Here is a 20,361-nt window from a genome sequence, read left to right as displayed (position 1 = left end):
AAATCACAATTGGTTGTGTTCACACAAAACATGCCATAAACATGATTTACAATATAAAATAGCTGGTTTTGCATAACACAGCCAGACAAAGTCACATCATGGCTTAGTCTGGCCATTCTTTCCAGTTAGGTAGTTCTTGCATTCTATTTCCTGGAGGGCATCTGGATATTGTCAAGAAGATATGAAGGAGATTTTTCTGCAGATATTAAGTGAGAGACTGAAAATGCGTTCAACCAATCAGTGCTTGTATCTTGGTAGCCAGGAGGAAGGGAACAAATCAGCCTCATTCTACACACTTGTTAGAGCTTTAGGGTCCTAGTGCTGTGATCTATTTTTTGTCTTGCAAACTTTTTATTTTTATTGCCAGGATTTAGTGGATAACTGTTTAGAGCAAGACAGGTTGATAACACAATTGATGCAATACATAAGGGCCAGAAGAGATATATAACTTTTTATCATCTATGTTGAGCTTCTGAAAATAATGGGCTACAAATGATTCACCAACTACAATCAACTAATATTTGTTAATCATGGAGCTATATAGAGGCCAATTCTGGACTGTAGCTGAGCAAAAAGTTAAATACCCATCAACAAACATCAATTTTAAGATACACTGTTGAAAATGGTGAGAAAACAGCTGTGCATGAAATACTTGAAGCTGATTTTCTTTCTTTTCTCCATGTTGACAGTATCAAAGAGAGGGAGAAAGATGTGTTTCAACAATGGTCAAGATTTTTTTAGAATATTTCTGCTTTGGTAACTGTTGCTAAAAATCTCTAATGAAGTATTCCTTGCATTCTCACAAAAGTATACTTACCAGAATATGGTATTTAAATAAGCATGAAACCTCTGTAACTTTGTACTTTATAAAAAATGTTGGTTTCTCATTGTTTCCTGAAAGACGTAAAGAAACCCCAATTTTTTCAAAGTGATTTACGTGTAATTTCAGAATGGCTTTTGTACTGTAATGATCCATGTAATAATGCTGGAAACAGCAAAAGGCCTGTTCAGGAGTTCCTGATGAAATAATAGCCTAAATTAGACTACAGGGTTGCATAGCAACAGAAGCAAAGAGCTTTAGACATTGCTACAGCTAGCAATACATACATACATACATACATGTCTCAACGGCATAAATACTTGAGTTAGAAAAAGACTGAGAAGAGTACATAGGATTTAGCTGCAGAGATAAGTGACAAAGAAGCTTCTTATCTTAGTAACAGACTATAACATTAATTTATTCTTGGAGCAAACATACCCACCCGCTTCTTCAATCCAGCCTTCCTTCAGTCAGTACCTCCCAAATGTATTGGACTTAGCTGTACATTGAACATGCTGGCTGAGGAAAGAGGGTGATGTTAATGGTATCCCAGTCAGACTAGTTAATTGCATTTCCCAGAGAGTTTTGCATTTTATATCATATCCCTAGACAATCCATATGTGTATTTTTCCCCAATGCTGTTTTTTTTTTTTTCTGTTTTGTTGTTTTGTGTGTGGGCTTTTAACCCTGATTCTATTCTTTTGTTTTGTAATTTGTCCAGAGAATCCAGTTAACAAAGAAGTTAAATCACTTCAGGTAGCGGATTTGTTAACTACAGGTAATGCCCATTATTTAGTACTTGGCTGATTATGGCTGATCTGGAAAAGGTCAGGAAAGTCAGACTTAATTAGTACTTGGAGGAAAGACCCCAAGGGCTGTATATTATACTGGGAAGTTGGGAAAAAAAAACCTTGAAGAATCACTTTCTTATAGAAAACTACATGCATTATCCATGTAGTCACTAGAAACTGAGCCCAACTTAAGAGTATATTCCCCTCAAATGCTGCATCAGGAGATCAATAAAAAATAAACATAGCTTTTGATTCATTGCCTTTTTGGTACAGCACTATGGATGATTATTCTTTGTGTTAGCTTTAATCCTCTTAATTTATATTCTCACTAACCTAGAAAGTACATGGCATTTGCCAGTGAAGCAAGTGAATGAGGAGAGAATGCTGCATTGTATGACTTAATTTATACAACAAAATATAAAGAGATGGCATCTCCTTAGTTCAGGTCCACCGCTCCTAGTACAGGGCTTGATGTAAAGCTGGAGCTCTCAGATTGAGGGTTAGGACACACCAGTGGGCTGCAAGCAGTATGTGTATTTGATTCTTGGCAACTGCCTGGCCAAGTCCCTGCAGTTTTCTCAGCAAGATTTTGGAAGTGGTTTGCACTTGCCTCCTTCCTATGGCTAAGAAAGAGTGACTAGCCCTAAGTCACCCAGCTGGCTTTGTGCTTAAAGCAGGAGTATGACAGTCTCCTCATTTCTAGCTCAGTGCTTTTAATTACTACAGGTAGTCCTCGACTTATGATCATTCGTTTAATGACAATTCAAAGTTAAGACAGCACTGAAAAAAGTGACTTGCAACCAATCCTCTCACTTTTGACTGTTGCAGCGTCCCTGTGGTCACGTGATAAAAATTCTGGCGCTTGGCAACTGGTATGTATTTACGATGGTTGCAGCATCCCAGGGTAATGTGATCACCATTTGCAACCTTCCCAGGGGTCTTCCAACAAGCAAAGTCATTGGAGGAATCCGGGTTCATTTAATGACTACATGATTCGCTTAGCCACAGTGATTTGCTTAACAACCAAAGTGATTTGCTTAACAGCAGCAAAAAAAGGTCGTAAAATTGGGTGCAACTCACAACCACATCACTTAGTAATGGAAGTTCCAGTTCTAATTGTGGTTGTAAGTCGAGGATTAATTGAACACCAGAATGCCTCTCCAAGCAACCTAGGGGGTGTTTGAAAACCCACAGCGGGCAGTTGTACTACAAAATGTGTGATATATGGATTAGAAGTTAATGATTAGAAATAAGTAATACACGTATATCTCCCTGCTAACCATAATAAAATAATTGGTTTTATTCATCGGGGCCACACAAGTTCAATTCTCATTTGAAGGGTAGTGATCCTGCAGAGTTTGAGAACTCTGGATATATAGTGTTGGATCCAGTGCAGATGGACTGATACGTTCTCCTGCACAACTGGAAAGTGGGTCATGAGGAGTGAGGAAATCTCTATAATGTCACTGCACACATTAAACTGTAAGGGGATTGATTAAAGTAAGAAAAAATATTTCTGCTTGTGTAAACTACTCATTTTTGCATTTTAGTCTGAATAGATGTCTACTAGAGATTTTCCAAAATGTTCAACTTTTGAGATATAATAATTGGGGCAGGTCATATATCAAACTATGTCAAAACTGTTTTATGTTTTATGTTTTGTTTTTCTTTTATTAACAGATTAAAAAAAACAAAATAAAAAAAATACTTATTCAACCTTATAAAGAAAGAAAGAAAACTAAAGAAGAAAAGAAACAAAAACATCCAGGGCCTGTATTCACAGATACAGATACAGATATATTTATACTCTACGTAAAATAAACAGCCTTATTTCAATATAATCATTTATAGCTAATCTATATCAAATAATTTGTATGTTGCTAATAATATCATCCCTATAGACTAGTGAGTAACTGGAGCAAAATACTGCTCTTAGAGCATTGTCTATGTATTTTCTGGCTGATAATGATCTGAAAATAAATACATGGAAAGTATTTAACTGTTTTTCCCCCGCTCTTCTCTTTTATTGGCATTTGAAGTCAAAGAAATGACAGCTATTGACAAACAGCTGAGTAGATTTTGATCTTGGTTATTTTCCCATTTGTAGGACTGAGCAAATAAAAGAGGAGACATTTATTTCCTTGTCCACAGTTTTATAACTCTTTAGTAAGAATAGTCTATGTAAGAAACATTTTTGTTATAACTGTGATATTTTAGCAATGGTTTTCTGGTTAATCTAGTTCAGATAGAAGCAGCTTTACTGGTAGTCCTCGAGTGATGACAGCAATTAGGATTGGAATTTCCATCACTAAGGAATGTGGTCATAAAGCACAATGTCACGTGACTGCTTATCGATGGCAATCCCTGCAGTCCCATTGGCGCTGTTAAGCGAGGATCATGGGCTAGAATGTTGTGCACATATGGTATCATTTTCAGTTTCAGATTTCTTTAGCTTCAAATCAGAAATGTATTATGCATATCCGTGTGTACTCACATTCCTATAAAAAAAGGCTTAGTTTATCAATGGATCATAGAGTTGGAAGGGACCATTTAGCCTATTGAATCCAACCCTCTTTTTAATGTGGGAATCCAAGTTAAAGCATCCCTAATTGATGGCTGTCTAGTCTCCAGTTAAGCACCTTCTTGAAGCGGGCCCATCACCTCCTTCAGCAATTTGTTCTATACCAAACTGCTCTTAGTTTTTCCCCCTTAACATTCAGTTCAAGTCTGCCTTACTGTAAATTAAAAACATTATTCTGTGCCCTGAATTATGGGATGAGGGCCAACAAATCTTCCCAGTTATTGAAGCAGACTGAGTAGTTTGTAGTTATCTAAATCCTTCTTTTCCCCTTTATGAAGGTAGAGAGGACATTTGCGTTCTCTCCATTTGCCTGGTATTTCATTCATTCTCCAGAGTTTTTCAAAAATAATATACAGTGGTACCTCGGGATACGAACGCCTCTACTAACGAACTTTTCGGGTTACGACCAGCTCCGGCTGCAAAAATTTACCTCAATGTGCGAACTCCGCCTTGGGGTACGGTCATTTTTCCGCCCTGACACGTCCACGGCCATTTTTCCGCCCCTGACACGTGGTCCGCGGCCGTTTTCCCGCCGCGCCGCATCCGGCCGTTCTGCCACGCCGCGCCCGGCAGTTCTCCCGCCCCTGACGCGTGGTCCGCGGACGCCAGAACGGATTAATGGTAATTACATTGAACCTTATGGGAAAATTTGCTTCGGGGTGCGACCAAATTCGGAAGGGGGAACGGATTAACCAGATTTACATTGAACCCTATGGGGAAATTTGCGTCGGGTTACGACCAACTCGGGATACGCCCAGAGTCACGGAACGCATTAAGTTCGTATCCCGAGGTACCACTGTATAAGGTTGAGGCAGATCATTAGCCAATTCCTTCACTATTCTAGGACAAATATCTTTTCATTCTAGAGATTTAAACCTCCTCAAAGTAAATAGAGAGAGCAAGTTTGGTGTAGCGGTTAAGGCATCAGGCTAGAAACCGGGAGACAGTGAGTTCTAGTCCCACCTTAGGCACAAAGCCAGCTGGGGACCTTGAGCCAGTCACTCTCTCCCAGCCCTAGGAAGGAGGCAATGGCAAACCACTTCCAAAAAATCTTGCCAAGAAAACTACAGGGACTTGTCCAGGCAGTCGCCAGGAGTCAACACTGACTGGAAGGCACAATACATACATACATACATGTATGTAATAGTAATAATAATTTACTATTAAACTTGTATGCCACTCAACTCCCAACAACACTGGTTAGCTCACAACAATTGAACAAACAACTTCCAGTGCTTGAACTTCCAGTGCTATCTTTGTTAGTGCTGTTGTATACACTTAATGTATCTGTTGTTGGCAATTCTCCTTGTGACACTAAGTGATTTTATATTAATGTTATCTAATCATATTTTTATTAATCACAAACTTCAATCCTGCCCTATCATTCTCTTTAAAATTATCTGGTGGAATGCATATTTTCTTGTTGGAAAAGAAACAGGCATAAAAACAGATTGTTCTGCCTTTTCTTTGTTGTTTATTAAATTTTGTCCTTGAGCATCTCCTACCTATCCTGAATTCCTTTTCTCATTTTCTTCTCCTACTATGTAACCCTACTTTTCATAAATCTTGAGTTATTAAAATCTACTTTTTAAAAATCCAAAATACATGTTCACAAATTGATACCATTTGTGTAGCAGGTTATTTATTTGCAATACAGTACTCTTTTTTTTTCTTTTCCAGTCTTCTTTCTAGACAGGAAAGATGGATGAAAAGAAATCAACCTGAGCCTACACATTCTTGAACTTCCAGTGCTATCTTTGTTAGTGCTGTTGTATACACTTAATGTATCTGTTGATGGCAATTCTCCTTGTGACACTAAGTGATTTTATATTTGGAATGTATTGGGCTTTATTTCTGAGTAAACATATATAGAACTGTGCTGTAAATTGTGGTTTTCAATATTTTCTATTGTAAATACTACCAGTCACTCTACCAAGAATTTCAGTCTTCACCTGTATTTGCAGAGAAAAACATGTATACACTTACATGTATTCTGTTATTTTGTTTATCATTTAAGGAGAGTTTCAAATATTGAATTAAACCTTCCGTAACTTACTCCTATGTTCCATTAAGCTTATTTGCAAGACCCAACTTCAACAAATGTATCACTGGTTGAGAACCATTTTGTAAAGTATTGTATATAAGCGCTGTCCTTCTAGTTTTCCTTAAATATTTCATGCTTAGTTATGTTAATGTATCTCTAAGAATTTCTAATGAAGGATTTTTCCTGTCTGACTTAGCTAGGTTTAAGTTGCTCTAGAAAGTAACTTGCATCAGGGAATAAGCAGTGACAGTGTCATCCTGTGGGATTTTATGGACTGATGCCAGATGAGCTTTGCTCACATGTATACATAAACTTTCATGTATATACATATGGGCCAAGAGCTGATTAACATAAGGCATGGTGGCAAGACACTATCATTGATTACACAAATATATTATAAGATCTCAAAGAAGTAGTTAACTGTCAGGACAATCCTGGTAAGATTATATTCACTGGGTCATGAAAATCAGAAACCACTAACAACAACAGGTAATGTGATCTGTAGGCAGCAAAGCAAAGGCATCTGGTTCCAGGATTCTTGGATAAGTTTCAGATAAAGGCTGGAAAGAACTTAACAGTCTTTAGGGTGGGTCAGTGTATGTGATGCATCCTGACTTAACAATATTTGGAGTTCCATTATAGTTCTTTAAAACGGGGGGGGGGGAGTTGTTATGAAGATATTTCAGAAAGATATCAACATTTTAGAAATAGGCTATTCTTTCCTTTTGATTCTGGCAGTTTTGCAAAGCTCTCCAGAAAGTTATGGAAATCTTTTGGATGGTGTCTAAGCAAAATCCAAGGTGCTAAACAATATATGAACGGAATGCTAGCATATCTGAACTCCTCTAAAGGCTCTGCAGTTCTCTGATACACTGATTTTTAAGAAATTCTGCTGTAATCAACTGCAAATGACTAGGTGGACCAGAATAAATTGAAACTGAGTCCAGCCAAAGCAGAAACACTGTTGGTGAGTACAGCGTTTGGTCTCCCTTGGGTTTGAATGCATACCAAAAAGTAACATTTCTAGAAATTGGGAAGCCTTCGGGATGGTATGAAGAATTAGTATGTGTTTCTGGAAAGACATGGAAATGCTGGGAAAAATTGTAGATACATATGCAAGGGCTCCATATTTAAAGTAATTCATACAGTTCTAATATATTTATTAAACTTATAAATTATATCCATTTTAAATAATTTTAGGTAGCCTTTTCAGAATTTTTTTCTCCTAATTTTGTGTATATTTACCATAGTTGGAAAACTAACATAAAACTGCAGCAAACCAGTTAGTTTTATGTATCAAGCTTTAGGCAGTCCTTTGCATTCAATAATTGAATATGAATTATATTTCTCTGAAACTAGCTTGCTAAATAATTCCGAATAAGTGAAAGAGGTGGGTCATATTAGAAAGTTAAATTGCTGTTCCATATCCTTGCTGAAATCCACTTTATTGTTCTAATGAGATGGTCTCTGGAAATAATTGGAAAACTGTTTCCTTAATGGTTCTGTTTTAAGCTTTTGGTATATTAACTTTCCCTTTGAAGCAAAGCTTTGGTTCTTTATTGCTGCTTTGAAAGATGAGCCTGATATAAAAATGCCTGCTGTACAGAGTGCCGGTTTTTTAAATGCATCTGCTTCCTTTTGCAGATATTGTAATATGTCAGTTTGGATCAGTAAAACCAGATTGGACCAATTTTTAGTATGTTGTACTAGGAAAATATTTGCAGATTAATCCTCTGTACAGCAGATGTTTTCAAATGTTAGAATTAAAATAGTGATCCATATCTGATGATCCTAGTTTTATTTCAAAAATATGTGAATGAGAGGTGCAGTGACAAATTGCTAATGAGAACAGATCATATTGTGGATACTGAACCTATTTGTAAGCATTCAGGTTTTTAATAGTATTATTTTCATTTTGTCTTTTTTCTCTTCTTTTGGTTTGAATATGCAAACATTTGCATTAAATGAAAGTCAGAAACTCTTTTTCAGAAATAGCCTTTTCCTTGCACAAAGAGAATATTTGCAGCACAGTTCTAAACATGCCTCAGGCATAACTCCTAATGACCTCAAGTAGGCCTTTTCCAAGTAACTATCAACAGGACTCTAGCTGTGCTTTCTCTGAAACAGAAACAGATTGAAATTATGCTAAGCATTTTAGCAAATGAGCTAGAACTCTCTGAGTCCTTTAATTCACATATTACTTAGAATGCTTTTCTCCCTAAATTTCATGATACTGAATTGTCTTTTTGTCTAATACGTGGCATGTATCACCTCTTGAATCGTTGATGCCAGATGCTATGATAGCAGTCAGGTACAAAATTGCTGGTGTCACTGAACTTTCAGCAAGTGAGATTTCAGTTTTCATATGTAGCCCCATAGCTGCCTTGAACAAGAGTTCAAGGGGATTAAAAATTGTCTAAATAGTTTCATATATACCTAACAGTTCTTATCACTGAGTCTGCAGCATGAAGCTTTTTTTTCAGGGGTGTGGAGGGGTACCTTCAAGTCAGTCTTGATTCCTGGCCACCACATGGACAAGTCCATGCAGATTTCTTGGCAACATTTTTTTTTGGAAAGTGGCTTGCCATTGCCTTCTTCTTATGGCTGAGAGAGAGTGACTGGCCCACAGTCACCTAGCTGGCTTTGTGCCTAATACAAGACTACAACTCATGGTCTGGTTTCTATCCCAATACCTTTAACTGGATGGCTCTCAATATACCATTAATGCAGGGATTTTTTAATTCAGACCTTTCCTATAATATATGTTTCCTGATAAGAAACAATGGATCCCAAAGTACTGATGAATATCTTCTCAATCACTATATAGAAGATAAATTCTTTCCACAAGATAATATTATTTGAAGCAGAATAATACTGGAGATTGATCTACCTGCACTGTTACTATACTGCTGTTTGACATTCTGTTGCTCTTTGCTCAAAGACAGAGTGGAAAAGGGTTACCTAGCAGGGATGTGTGTGAACAGGTTACAGCATAGTTATTTCTTGCTAAAGTCTATCTTGTGCTTGATAATGCTGCTGTGTCTACTGATTTGTAACTAGTGTCTTAACTATTGCTATATACTGTGAATATATTTACTTATTGGTACCATACCATTTCTCAGACATACAAGGCACACATTGATATACATAGTCAATATACATAGGGAAATGCATCATGAATACAGAAGCAAATATCAGTATAATATTAGAAGTAGAGGAGGAATTATCTTCATTATTTAGAATGTTCCCAATTACAGCTTCCCCTTCTGTCTTTTCAAGGATTGTATTTTTGTTATTGTTATATTCTTCTTGTTAATTGTATTCTTCCTAATGGAACTATACTTTTCTAAATCTTACCCGTGTTTTGAAGAACCAGCAAAAAATAAGCTCTATTTCTTAGGTAAAGATAGTTCTGATTGTTTCCTTTTCTCTCCATGTTTAAAGATTTAACATGCAGTTAATGTCTGTCCTCAGTAGTATGTTATCTGGAGTCTATTACAGAACTTGTTCAGAAGTCAGAGGTATCAAGCTCCCAGTAGCTTACAACACCAAGAAGTGAATACCACATAGATTTCAGAGAGGCATCTTTAATGCGGGGCAGGGTAAAAACATAATCTTGAAAACTGCAAGAGTAAATTCCCAGACACACTTATAGCACGCCAGTTAAGGGAAGGTCACTTCCATGTCCCCCATGAGCGGTCTAGGCTACATCTTCTTGTACCAATCGAACTCCCTCCCCACTTCCCACAGTTTGTCACAACAGGGGAAGAAGTTTTCACTTGCTTTTTTATTAATTACAGCTTGCCATCCAGACAAAAAGTGGCTAATCTGTAGTTGGGGTAGGGAAGTAGGACATCTTCACAATCCATAGGGTTATGATTCCTGATTTCTGTATGTGCTTATAGAAATTCATATACTCAAGACTCACTGTGCCCACTGCTTTAATATTAGATTAGGATTTATCATTGTTATTTGTTTAAATGACTATTATTTAATTAACATTGTCATGTAGGTATGGAAAGCAAAAAAAAAAAAAATGCAGCTAGCATGAAAAGAAACAGTCTTTAAAGGATGTTTAACTGTTAAATATGGAATAGTTTATTCATTGCCACCTAGTGATTACAATTTTATGTAGGGCATGAAAACAAGGTTTATTGTAAGCTTCCACCTTAACGGATTGCTGTAAATCAACAGCCTGATAGGGATAATTAGTATGTAACATTGGACTAAATAAGTATCAAGAGTCCCAGTGTTGTTTACTTCAAAGGAGTTGTTTGCTCTAGTTACTTGCTGAGTTACCCAGTGCTTTTGCATTTCATCTCAGAACTCAGCTCTGGAAAAAAGAATTAAAAAAGGCTCCTTGGGTTCCTGGAGAAAAGGTGGGATGTAAATCTAACAGTAACAATGTGAATAATACATCTTTATATATAAAGGATCAGAGCATAAGATTTTGATCCAGGAAATTTTAAATTTTTGATAATATTTCCATTTTAATAATTACTTTTTATCTTTTTAAAATGATCGTTTTTTATCTATTTGCTGTTTTCTTGATTGTTGTATGCCGCCCAGACTCACTTTGTGAGATGGGTGGCTATATAAATGTGACAAATAAATAAATAAATAAATAAAATACTTGCTCCCAGTTTTACTGTTATATGTTAAGCTCTTTGTGTTTGACTTGTATCTTGGTTTTTAATTTGGGAAACTCACACCTTTTTGTGTTACTTTTAATTTAAGAGAGGACAAATTGAGTAAGAATTATTACTTTGTCTCTTTTCTGGTAAGTTCAAAATCTCTTAAACAATCCTTGAAAAATCTTCCTTTCCTTTCCTCCCCACCCTTTCTTCTGCTACTTCCTTTCCTTGCCAAATGTCCTGTAGTGGAATGGTCTATCAGAATCATTATATCTAGAACATGAGAAATTGACACTATGGTAAAACTCAAATATGAACATAATGGGGAAGATGTTCTGTTGGAATGCTTGGGTTAAAGAAAGAATGAATACTTTAAATCATTTGATTTTTTTATTCTTAATTTAAAGATTTTGAGAAGTTACGTTTACTTATGTTCCATATACATTTGGCACTACATACAACTGAAACATGTATTAACAACAGTATGTCCAGATGTTTCAGACCTGCAATTCTAGCTTCTTTAAGAGATGCTGCACTTGAATGGAAACAAAAAAAATAAATTTGATAAGGTATAAAATATAAAATGAAATTTAGCTGTTAAATATTAGATCTGTGGAAGGAAGAACTGGAACATCCAAATTTGGAAAATTCAGGTGTTAAAAAAATAAAATGCACTCCTTATTTATAGGAAAATATTTCTGATCTGATGGACCCCTTAAAATATTTAAAAAGGGATGGATGTTAAATTTCTTATATTGGCTATGTGAGAAATGTAAAGGTTCTTTAACTCATATGATTTGGTCTTGTTCTGTTTTGTCTTAAAATTACTACATATGTTAATATAATGTTGAGAATTTTTTACTATATTAGTTAAGGATCTCCATGTGATATTCAACTATTCCTAAAACATGGAATTTGTGATCTCATGATAAGCTTTGGATCTGTTGAACCAGGTGTATATACCACAATATACCACAGGGTATATAATTAGAACTAAAGTCATTCTTCTGATTTTAAGCAAACAATCCAGGATATGAGTTTGTTACTTATTTTTGAAAAGTCTCCATGTTCTAAAAATGAGAAGTTGCTATGGTCTAAATTTAAAGATAAGATTAACCGAATTAATTTGATACAGCTATTCATATTTACTATATGGACATGTCTGTTAATTAGGGTTTTTATGTTTAGCTCATTTTAATTACTATATTTTTTTTCTTCACTGTATAATCACTATTTAATATGGACTCTTGTTTTGTATTTTACCATTTTAGCAAAATTAATTTAAAACTCTAGAAGCAGCTTTGGACAGCTTAGGGTGCAACTTAACTTAATCCTCTCCCCAGCTGCTATCCAGAACCTAAGCAATGAAGATTTTGCCTTGTCTTAGTTCTGGGCCTTCCATCTGCCATTGACTATACTGTTTTCTCCTTCTCCTGTTGCTTTGCTTATTTGTTTGGCCTTGGAGACTGTAGCTCCCTGAGGTTCAATTCAGATAGATACCTGTAGCACAGCTGCAGCTCCTTGTTCAAAGACGCGAGTGAAGACATGTGGCCTTTTGCCACCTGGCAGGATACCCCTCCCGCTGTGCCCACTGTATTTTCTCGGTGGTTGGTTTTTTCCACCAAACTCTGCCTTTTTCTCCTTTTCTCTAGTTCTACTCTTGTGGCTACTCTCTATCTGCTTATCACCCTCCACATCTCTTCTCTCTGCCTATCCTCTTGGCTTTTCTACTTTTCTGCCACCTTATGCTCCCCCCTACCTACCCACCCCCATCAATCCCAGCCCATCTGCTGTCCGCCTGCCCACCCACCCATTCTCCCCAGCCTCCTTCACTGCCTTTCCTACCTCATCACCCACACCTGTTGAAGCTGTATTTTCTCTGCTGCTTCACAAAAGGAGAAAAGTATCTGCAGCATTTAGTTCTTTAGTAGAAGGCCATAACAGCATGATGCTGTTTCACACCCACTTCGTACAACTTGCTTTTAAGAAGAAAATTTTTTAAAAAACTGTTTTAAGTTTATAGAGGCCATGAAACAGTCTTACTATCATACTGCCCTCTAGCTGCAGCTTTTTTAAAAAACAGTGCTATTATAACTTACCCTAAAATATAATAAAATGAAAATAATACAATAAAGTATGAAGTCAAGTAAAGAATAAAAGTAATCCTACCCATTTTTTGAATGTGGGTTTTGATGTGCTGCACAAAACCCAATCCTTGAGCCAAAGGATTCTCTTGCAATCACAATTGCTCCATCCCCTTTTGTTTAATCCTCACTTGGTATCTTTCTTCATTTTTAAGCTTTCCAGTGAGCAGCAGGAAAAGAGCCAAACGGTATCCATCTTCAAGTGTGTGTGTGTGTGTGTGTGTGTGTGTGTATATATATATTTATTCTATGGTCAAGAGTTGATCTTTCTGTTATAGGAGGAAATGAAATCATATAAAATAGCTACATCCATCTCTCTTCCCCTCGCAACACTCTTGGTGCAATCATTTGGCTTCCAACTATTTATTATTTGTTTATTGCATGTATAGCTTGCTCTTTTTTTCTTGAAGAGCTTAGCTCAAGCCAAGGAGCTATATGGTGTGGTGAGAACTTGAACTTGGGTCTTCCAAATCCAAGTTCAACACTTTAACCATTTCACTTACTGGGTAGTTCTCCAGGGCTGTGCAACCTCCTTGTGGTCACAGGTGCACTATTTTAGTAAAACATTTTTTTTTTACCTGCAAGGACTGTAGGCTATGTAGCTTGTAATCACATCATTGGATGGGCAGGTAGTAGTGGAGTTTTTAAAGAGGCAGGTTGGATTCCTTAAACTATCCCTGTCCCGCCTCCCTTTCCCACCAAAATCTCCAAGCATTTTGGCGCACCCTCTCCAAAATGTTCTGGGGGCTGCAAAAATAATGAGTGGTGGGAGGCTACTTATAGCCTGCAGGCAAGAATGACAATACTCTGAGAGTGTGAGCTTCAATTTTCAGCATCCTCATTGATGACCGAAATACGTTGAAGGCCACAGCTGCTCAACCCAGGGAGAAGCACCTAAGTTATAGGGAAGGTGAATAATAGGTATGCTGGAAGGTGCTTCTCTTTAATTATTTCCCAGCTTTGCAGACAACAGCATTTTACTCATGTCCAAGGAGTCAAAATCCCAGCCCTGCATAGCCCTGATGATTGCTGAAAGTGAGGGAGCAAAATCTATGCCTGAATTAGTGGGAGAAGAATAAGATTTAAGAGATAGTTTGCCTGAGTATCCTTTTCCTGTTCTTTTTTATTTTGTTGTGACACAATTTATTTCGGCAGAGGCAACAGCAGGAACGGATCTTGTGAAGTTGAGCTATCATCGCCTTCGCACCAACTGCTCTAGGCCTGGAAACAACATTGTGCTTGGAAAAAAATGCCCATACTGTTCTTGCTGGTGCTTTCTGTACCAGGATGGCATGTATCCCCTGAGGTTGATTTGGATTTCAGTGGGATTTTATGCAGTAAACAAACAAACAAGTAAAACCAGTCTCAAACTGTCTGGTAAGGGATAAAACAGTCTGAGCTGGTAAAAGTAAAACTATAATTTCTAAGCTTAGCTCCTTCTAACGATGATGAATTTTGGCTCACATTGGGATCACAGTTTTGCAGTTTGTGAACATTTTATTTCATCCTTGTCTAGAAAAATGTCAGATATGAGTTATGGATGTATGAGAGAAGCTCTTGTCAGTTTTAAGATTTCTGGAGGTAATTCTCTTGTGTAGAGCTTTAATGAATTCATGAGCCCCAGTTTAGGTTCTTTACTAGATTAAAGTAGTGTGTTTGAGCAGATGGCCATGTCACATGCCATTCATGTATAAGTTGCTTGGAGATATTCAATATGGCTATATTTAGCTTGCATAAAATGTTGTGCCTAATCCCCATCCGCCTGCTTATCAAACAACTGTTCTAGTGGCTCCAGGAAGGCTCTTGCCGTTATTTAGTTTTGGCTGTGTTCAGAGCAAAGGAAAGGAAGAGGGGGGGAACACACAAGTAAAGAGGCTAAGCTAAAAATAGCCAAGTACTTGTTAAGAGCAGGTCTGCCTCAAGAGTGTTCTTTCATCTGAAAGCAGTAGGGTTATAGAAGCTGAGTGAGAGGAACCAAACAGACCAACATTTCCACTATTTTCATTCAACCAGTCCTTCATTTGAGGAGGGACAGCTGTAACATGTTAGACAAATGCTTATTAGACACCACTATTACCACCACTGAGATAAACGCCTGTATGAGCAGTTGCAGGAATTTGGGGGTGGGGGGAAGGGCGGGTGGGGGGTTGGGTAACAAAAATATCTTAGCCTGACCTGCTGTTCACTTTTAAACACAGTGCAAAGTTCTAGGTACCAAATGCCTTAAGTGCCCTGCAGGTGGATTTCTTAAACTTTTTCCTCTTTTTTTTTTTTGGTTGTAATGTTATTAAAACATTTAAAGAAACAAGACTACGTTAAAAAGAAGACAGAAAAAGACATACTGATTAAAGAATAAGCTATCAGTAAATAAACAATTATAACATTTAAAATTCATTATTCCAGTAATTGATTGATTAATTAATTGTATAGAGCTAAGTTCACTATATCATCTTAAGAAATCCCTATAAAATTCTACACATTATATTAATATTGATATCACTATTTGTTATTGTTCCAAGGATAAATGCACATAAACATGTAAAGGGAAAAGAAAAAATATTGATTTTTTTTTAAAAAAAGAGAAAAATCAATTAAAACAATATTGGGAAATTATACAGTTTTAAATTCCCTCCTATTGTACCTGACTAATGACTGCATCAACATATATATGTACATTTTTAAAAAGGAGGGGAGGAAGATTATTGAAATAAAACATGATGTAATGCTAATATGTTTATAAATCTTAATGACAGCATATTTCACCAAAGTCTGGAGATTTGCTAGAATCAGGATAACATTCAGCCTATTTCAATATTTGTATTGAATTATTGAACACTGAAAATCTAATTTTATCAAGATATGTTGAAGAAAAAAGAATAGGACCTTCAGTGCTCCTTCATTTAAAAGCTTATATTCCTGTGGACTTTTGATCCAACGCTATTATATTATTTTCCTTAAGTTCTTTCAGTGTGGTATCTGGGAAGAGAGATGCAAACATCTCTTCATTTGTAGATAGGGGTCTGTACTTCTTTAGCTGGTGAAACTGAAAAGATCCCAAACCCACAAAACTTTTATTTGGATTGTATGGGTTCATATTTTTGTTCCTGTCCAGTTTTCTGTCATCCTTGCCATTTTTTATTCATTTTTGTCTATTATTGTATTTTCCCCCCTTATTTTTACTTGTGAACCACCCAGAGTTGCTGGGCAGCTATATACATTTAAATAAATAAATGCTTCATTTGGAACTTGGACCAATTTGTGGAACTCTGTCTAGTTATTCAGGAACATTGGCATTCCACAGAATACAGTTCAAGGAATGCTGCTCTGTTGTCCTCTATAGACAACTGTCAGTGTAGTTTGTAGAGGGGATTTGGTTTCCACTGCTGTTCACCTCTCAGGTGAGCTCTATGAAGAGAGGCTGACAATCTTTTCAGCTGCGGCATCATCATCAGTGTGGACCTTTTCCAACAAAGGTCTGCCAAAATCTTCCATGTTCTAAAAACTAATAACGACTATTTATTTAAAAGGCAATTGGGCAATGAAATTGTAAGTTATATAGCATTCCCCTATTTTGGTGTGTTTTGGTACTGTTTATGTACCATTTACAGTATGTTGTTTAATTTGACACTTATTTTGTGATAGTCTCAGCTTTTATTTTGAAGGGCAGATTATAATAGTATAGTCACTAGGAGCATTGAGGGTAATTGTATATGGTAGAATCAGAATTTTTGTTTCTGCTCTGTTCTTGCTTAGGCATGACAATCCATTTCATGTCCAGTTTCCTCCTTGAGAAGTCCTCTAAACCCTTCATCTCATGTGAAATTCCATTGTAAATCAAGTATATCAGTTTTATATTAAGAAATATTTGAAGATTTCCGTATTTATCTTTTAACTGCATGCCCTTCTTCTTTCCAGTAAAGAGACTGTGTTTCTGTATGTTTTCTTTTAAGACACTGCTATGAGGATACCTGTTAGCAATGACTGATGTGGAATCTACATATGCAGATTTCATTGCTTCAGGAAGAACTGGGAGAAGAAATGCTCTTCATGATATACTTGTGTCTTCAACAAGTGGGAATTCTAGTGAACTATCCCTGAAGTTATCGGAACTTGATATAAATAAAACTGGTAAGCATCCATCTCTTAACAAAGAAAACTATATAAGAGGCATCATTCTTGAAAACAGTGTATTAGGTTTTAATGTCTATGCACTATTAAATTTATACTTGACATATATATAAACTTCATAGCTTAGAAAGGATAAAATCTTTTTAAATTGGTGTACCTATGGTCCATCTGCTAAATCCTCAGGAGTCCTTTGTTTTTATAGTTGTAGAGGCCGAAGGAGAGGGTAAAGGCTTTACAAGGGCTGTTAAGCCTATTACATTACTGGTAAATTTTGGCTGATATGATGGGTCACAAGCTGTTCAGGCCAATATTAGAATAAGTATGGTTACTGCTGAATTTTTAAAAAATGCACTTCCAGTGATGAATTGATGCAATGTTTCCCAGCTGTATGAGAGCAGTTTAGTCCATATTTCCAGAAGAGGGGACAAAGTGTCTCATACAGAATAGGCTTCATGGCTATGGTGGAGATTATAGGCAAATTTACTTATAAGCTAAGTAGGGTCAACAGGCAATGATCGTAAGCCAAGGCTAACTCAGGAGATCCTATAGCACAATTTGAATTAGTAACTTCTCCCTACTTAGAGTTCTGCCAGATCCCTCTGGTTATGTCTTATAAAATGCTTCTGAACGATCTATCTGTGTGTGTGTGTGTAGCTACTTTAGCTACTTTAAAAAAAGGCAAGAACAGTGGTACAGATGATAGCCTATCCCCTTTGTACCTCTCAGAGTCAACCATTAGACAAACTGATATGCTGAGGTATATGGCACAATAGTGAAGTATGGGAGAATGAATATAAAAACACATACATACACGCTACACCACACATTGTTTTATGTCCATTTGTAAATTTGCTGCCCTGGAATACTACAGAAGCTGACCTATTTCTAATACTAAAATCAGTTTCTGTAGATAGAAAGTGAGGGATGCTACATTCTTTGGGGCTCATAAAGAAAAGAATAGAATAAATGCCTTCCAGTCACTGCTAACATAATAAAGCCCCATCTAATGTCTTCTGCAGCATTTCTGTATTACTTAAGAGGCAGAGTGCCTTTACAGTTCGGATCTCATTGTCCTTATAATATATAATTTAGGTAACAAGTTAGTGTTGCTTAAAACCACCCCAGACTGTCTTATCTGCCAGATATCAACACAGTGGAATATACAAACTTCAATTGCATTGGTGCATACTATTTTCACTAAAAAATTACCTTTCTTTCTTGCAGAAGGAGAAGAAGATGCACAGAGAAATCCCACTGAACAAACCGGGGAAGCCCAGGAGGAAGCAGCAAAAAAAGAAAGCTGATGTTTTAATTTGACTGACAGTGACAACTGTAGGATATTTTCCAACTGCAAAAGCCTGTCAGAAAAAAAAAATTGCATCTTGTGAGCAAGCCAGTTGAACAAAAGATAAAATTAAAATGGATGGATCTCATTACCAAAACCTGCACAATCCAGTACAAAAAGGGGGAATGCAGGTGGTAGCAGTAGACAGAACTTTTTCTACCTTTGTTAGCAATGGTTGAGACTTTGTTGCAGTTCAGGAGACTGTTGACAGATGGATCTCATTACAAATGCCCACAGTGAAATGTCCATACAAAGTAAAATGATCTAGATCTTGTAGCAAATGGCATTCAGCTCATCAGAGGCTTGAATTGGGTTGTATCACAATGGCTTCAGTGATCTTCAGAAGTTCTCTGACTAGAGTATTCACCTATTTTAAAAGAAATCACTTGTAAAGGAAGCACTGTTTGTTTTTAAAGAACTCTGCTTCTGTTTTCAGCCACATTACTTACAATGTTTTATATTGTACAATTTAGATGCTCCACACTGCCCTTTCTCAAAATGCTTATGAAAGCAACTGTGACTATGAATTTTTCTACAACTTGTTTTGAAAGGGCTAGGGTTTTGTTTTTCTTTTCTGCATAGTGTGTTGTGTACACATGATCATCAAATCAATTGCTAAACTGATGAAATTGCTAATTTAATTACTAATCAGCATTCTTTCATTTACAAGATAAACCTTTAACATAAAGTAATGTACAGTCAGGTGTGTCTTGTGTTTCCTCAGTACAGTTCTTTGCTTGTGGATAGTTGGAAATCCAAGATTCATATAGAATCTTTAATTCTTTAAGGAGTATTTCTGTTGTCGTTCAAACAACTATCTATGTTACTGCTAAAGTATAATAGTAAGCACAGTATATATTAAAAGATGAGCTCATAGTTGGTGAGAGGTAAGAGGAATTTGCTCATAGCTGGTGAGAGGTAAAAACTCCCACACTTTGGTAAAGACCTATTTCCTAAAATGAAGAAAAATTTATTACAGCTTTTAGAATTGGAGTCTTCTCACTTTTCAATCAATATTAAAGTGAAAAGTTATTTTTGTTGTGGCAATCAAATGGATATCAATCACAATTTGTCCCATGCCCTAATGTTTGTTTATTTAAAAAGTGGACTTATTTTCAACTTTGTTTCAGATGTCATGCACTTTTCAAATACTTGTAATTTTACTAAAATATTAGTGTAACTTTGCTTTTTAGTAAATCTAAACATTGGTTAACAAAACATCCTTTACTGTTGTGACCATGGCTGTTGTTTTTACAATATAACTATATTACGGTTGTCACATGGACATTTTTGGTGTGAGGTCTGTAAATACTTTAATTGGTATTGACTTCGGTAATTAGTGTTAATAAATAACAAACCAGCAGAATGTTTATGGCTCATTAGCATAGTTTGCTCCTCTACACCTTTGCTTGTATAGGCGCTCCATTCCTTATTGCTTAATTATATACCTATTTTGGCTGAAGAACTTTACACTTTCATCAAAAGTTGACTTGAGGTATCCATTCTGATGGCCTACATCATTCAGTTTTTAGTTTCTGACATTCTGCCTGCCTACTATAAACATTTATAGTAAAAATTGAATGTCTAACCCATCTACACACTGTTCAGAAATATAGCCAAGTCTGATTCACCAATTTTGTATCTTCTAGGGCTAATTGGAGATAGGTCATGCAGGGATGGGTCGCTTTTGGAAAATAGTGCATGCTTGTTACTTCTCAGAATTCTCAGCTAGCATGGCAACAGGCAGCCTGGTGAAGAATTCTGGAAGTGGAATTCCAGTACTGTACATCTAGGGAACAAGCTAAGCATGATAGTCTTCCTAACTATACAGTATGTTTATCTCCTCCACAGACCTTACAGACTCAGTTTCATCT

General features: G+C 36.4%; 1 protein-coding gene across 3 annotated transcripts in view; it reads left to right on the top strand.

Moving 5' to 3' along the window:
• PKIA (cAMP-dependent protein kinase inhibitor alpha) overlaps positions 1 to 19,770 on the top strand; it is a 39,499-nt gene extending 19,729 nt beyond the window's left edge. For all 3 annotated transcript variants that reach the window (XM_088149211.1, XM_088149212.1, XM_088149213.1), the window contains exons 2-3: positions 16,965 to 17,142; positions 18,367 to 19,770. In XM_088149211.1, coding sequence (XP_088005337.1) covers positions 16,992 to 17,142; positions 18,367 to 18,446 — 231 coding nt within the window. In that variant the 5' untranslated portion in view covers positions 16,965 to 16,991 and the 3' untranslated portion in view covers positions 18,447 to 19,770. The remainder of the gene's footprint in view (positions 1 to 16,964; positions 17,143 to 18,366) is intronic.
• Positions 19,771 to 20,361: the final 591 nt, after the last annotated feature.

This window comes from Python bivittatus, unplaced genomic scaffold (assembly GCF_059951505.1).
Source record: "Python bivittatus isolate LINGU-HERP-01145 unplaced genomic scaffold, Pbiv_v1 ctg000590_np1212, whole genome shotgun sequence".
Classification (NCBI taxonomy): Eukaryota; Metazoa; Chordata; class Lepidosauria; order Squamata; family Pythonidae; genus Python; species Python bivittatus.
This window is presented reverse-complemented; position numbering and strand designations above follow the sequence as displayed.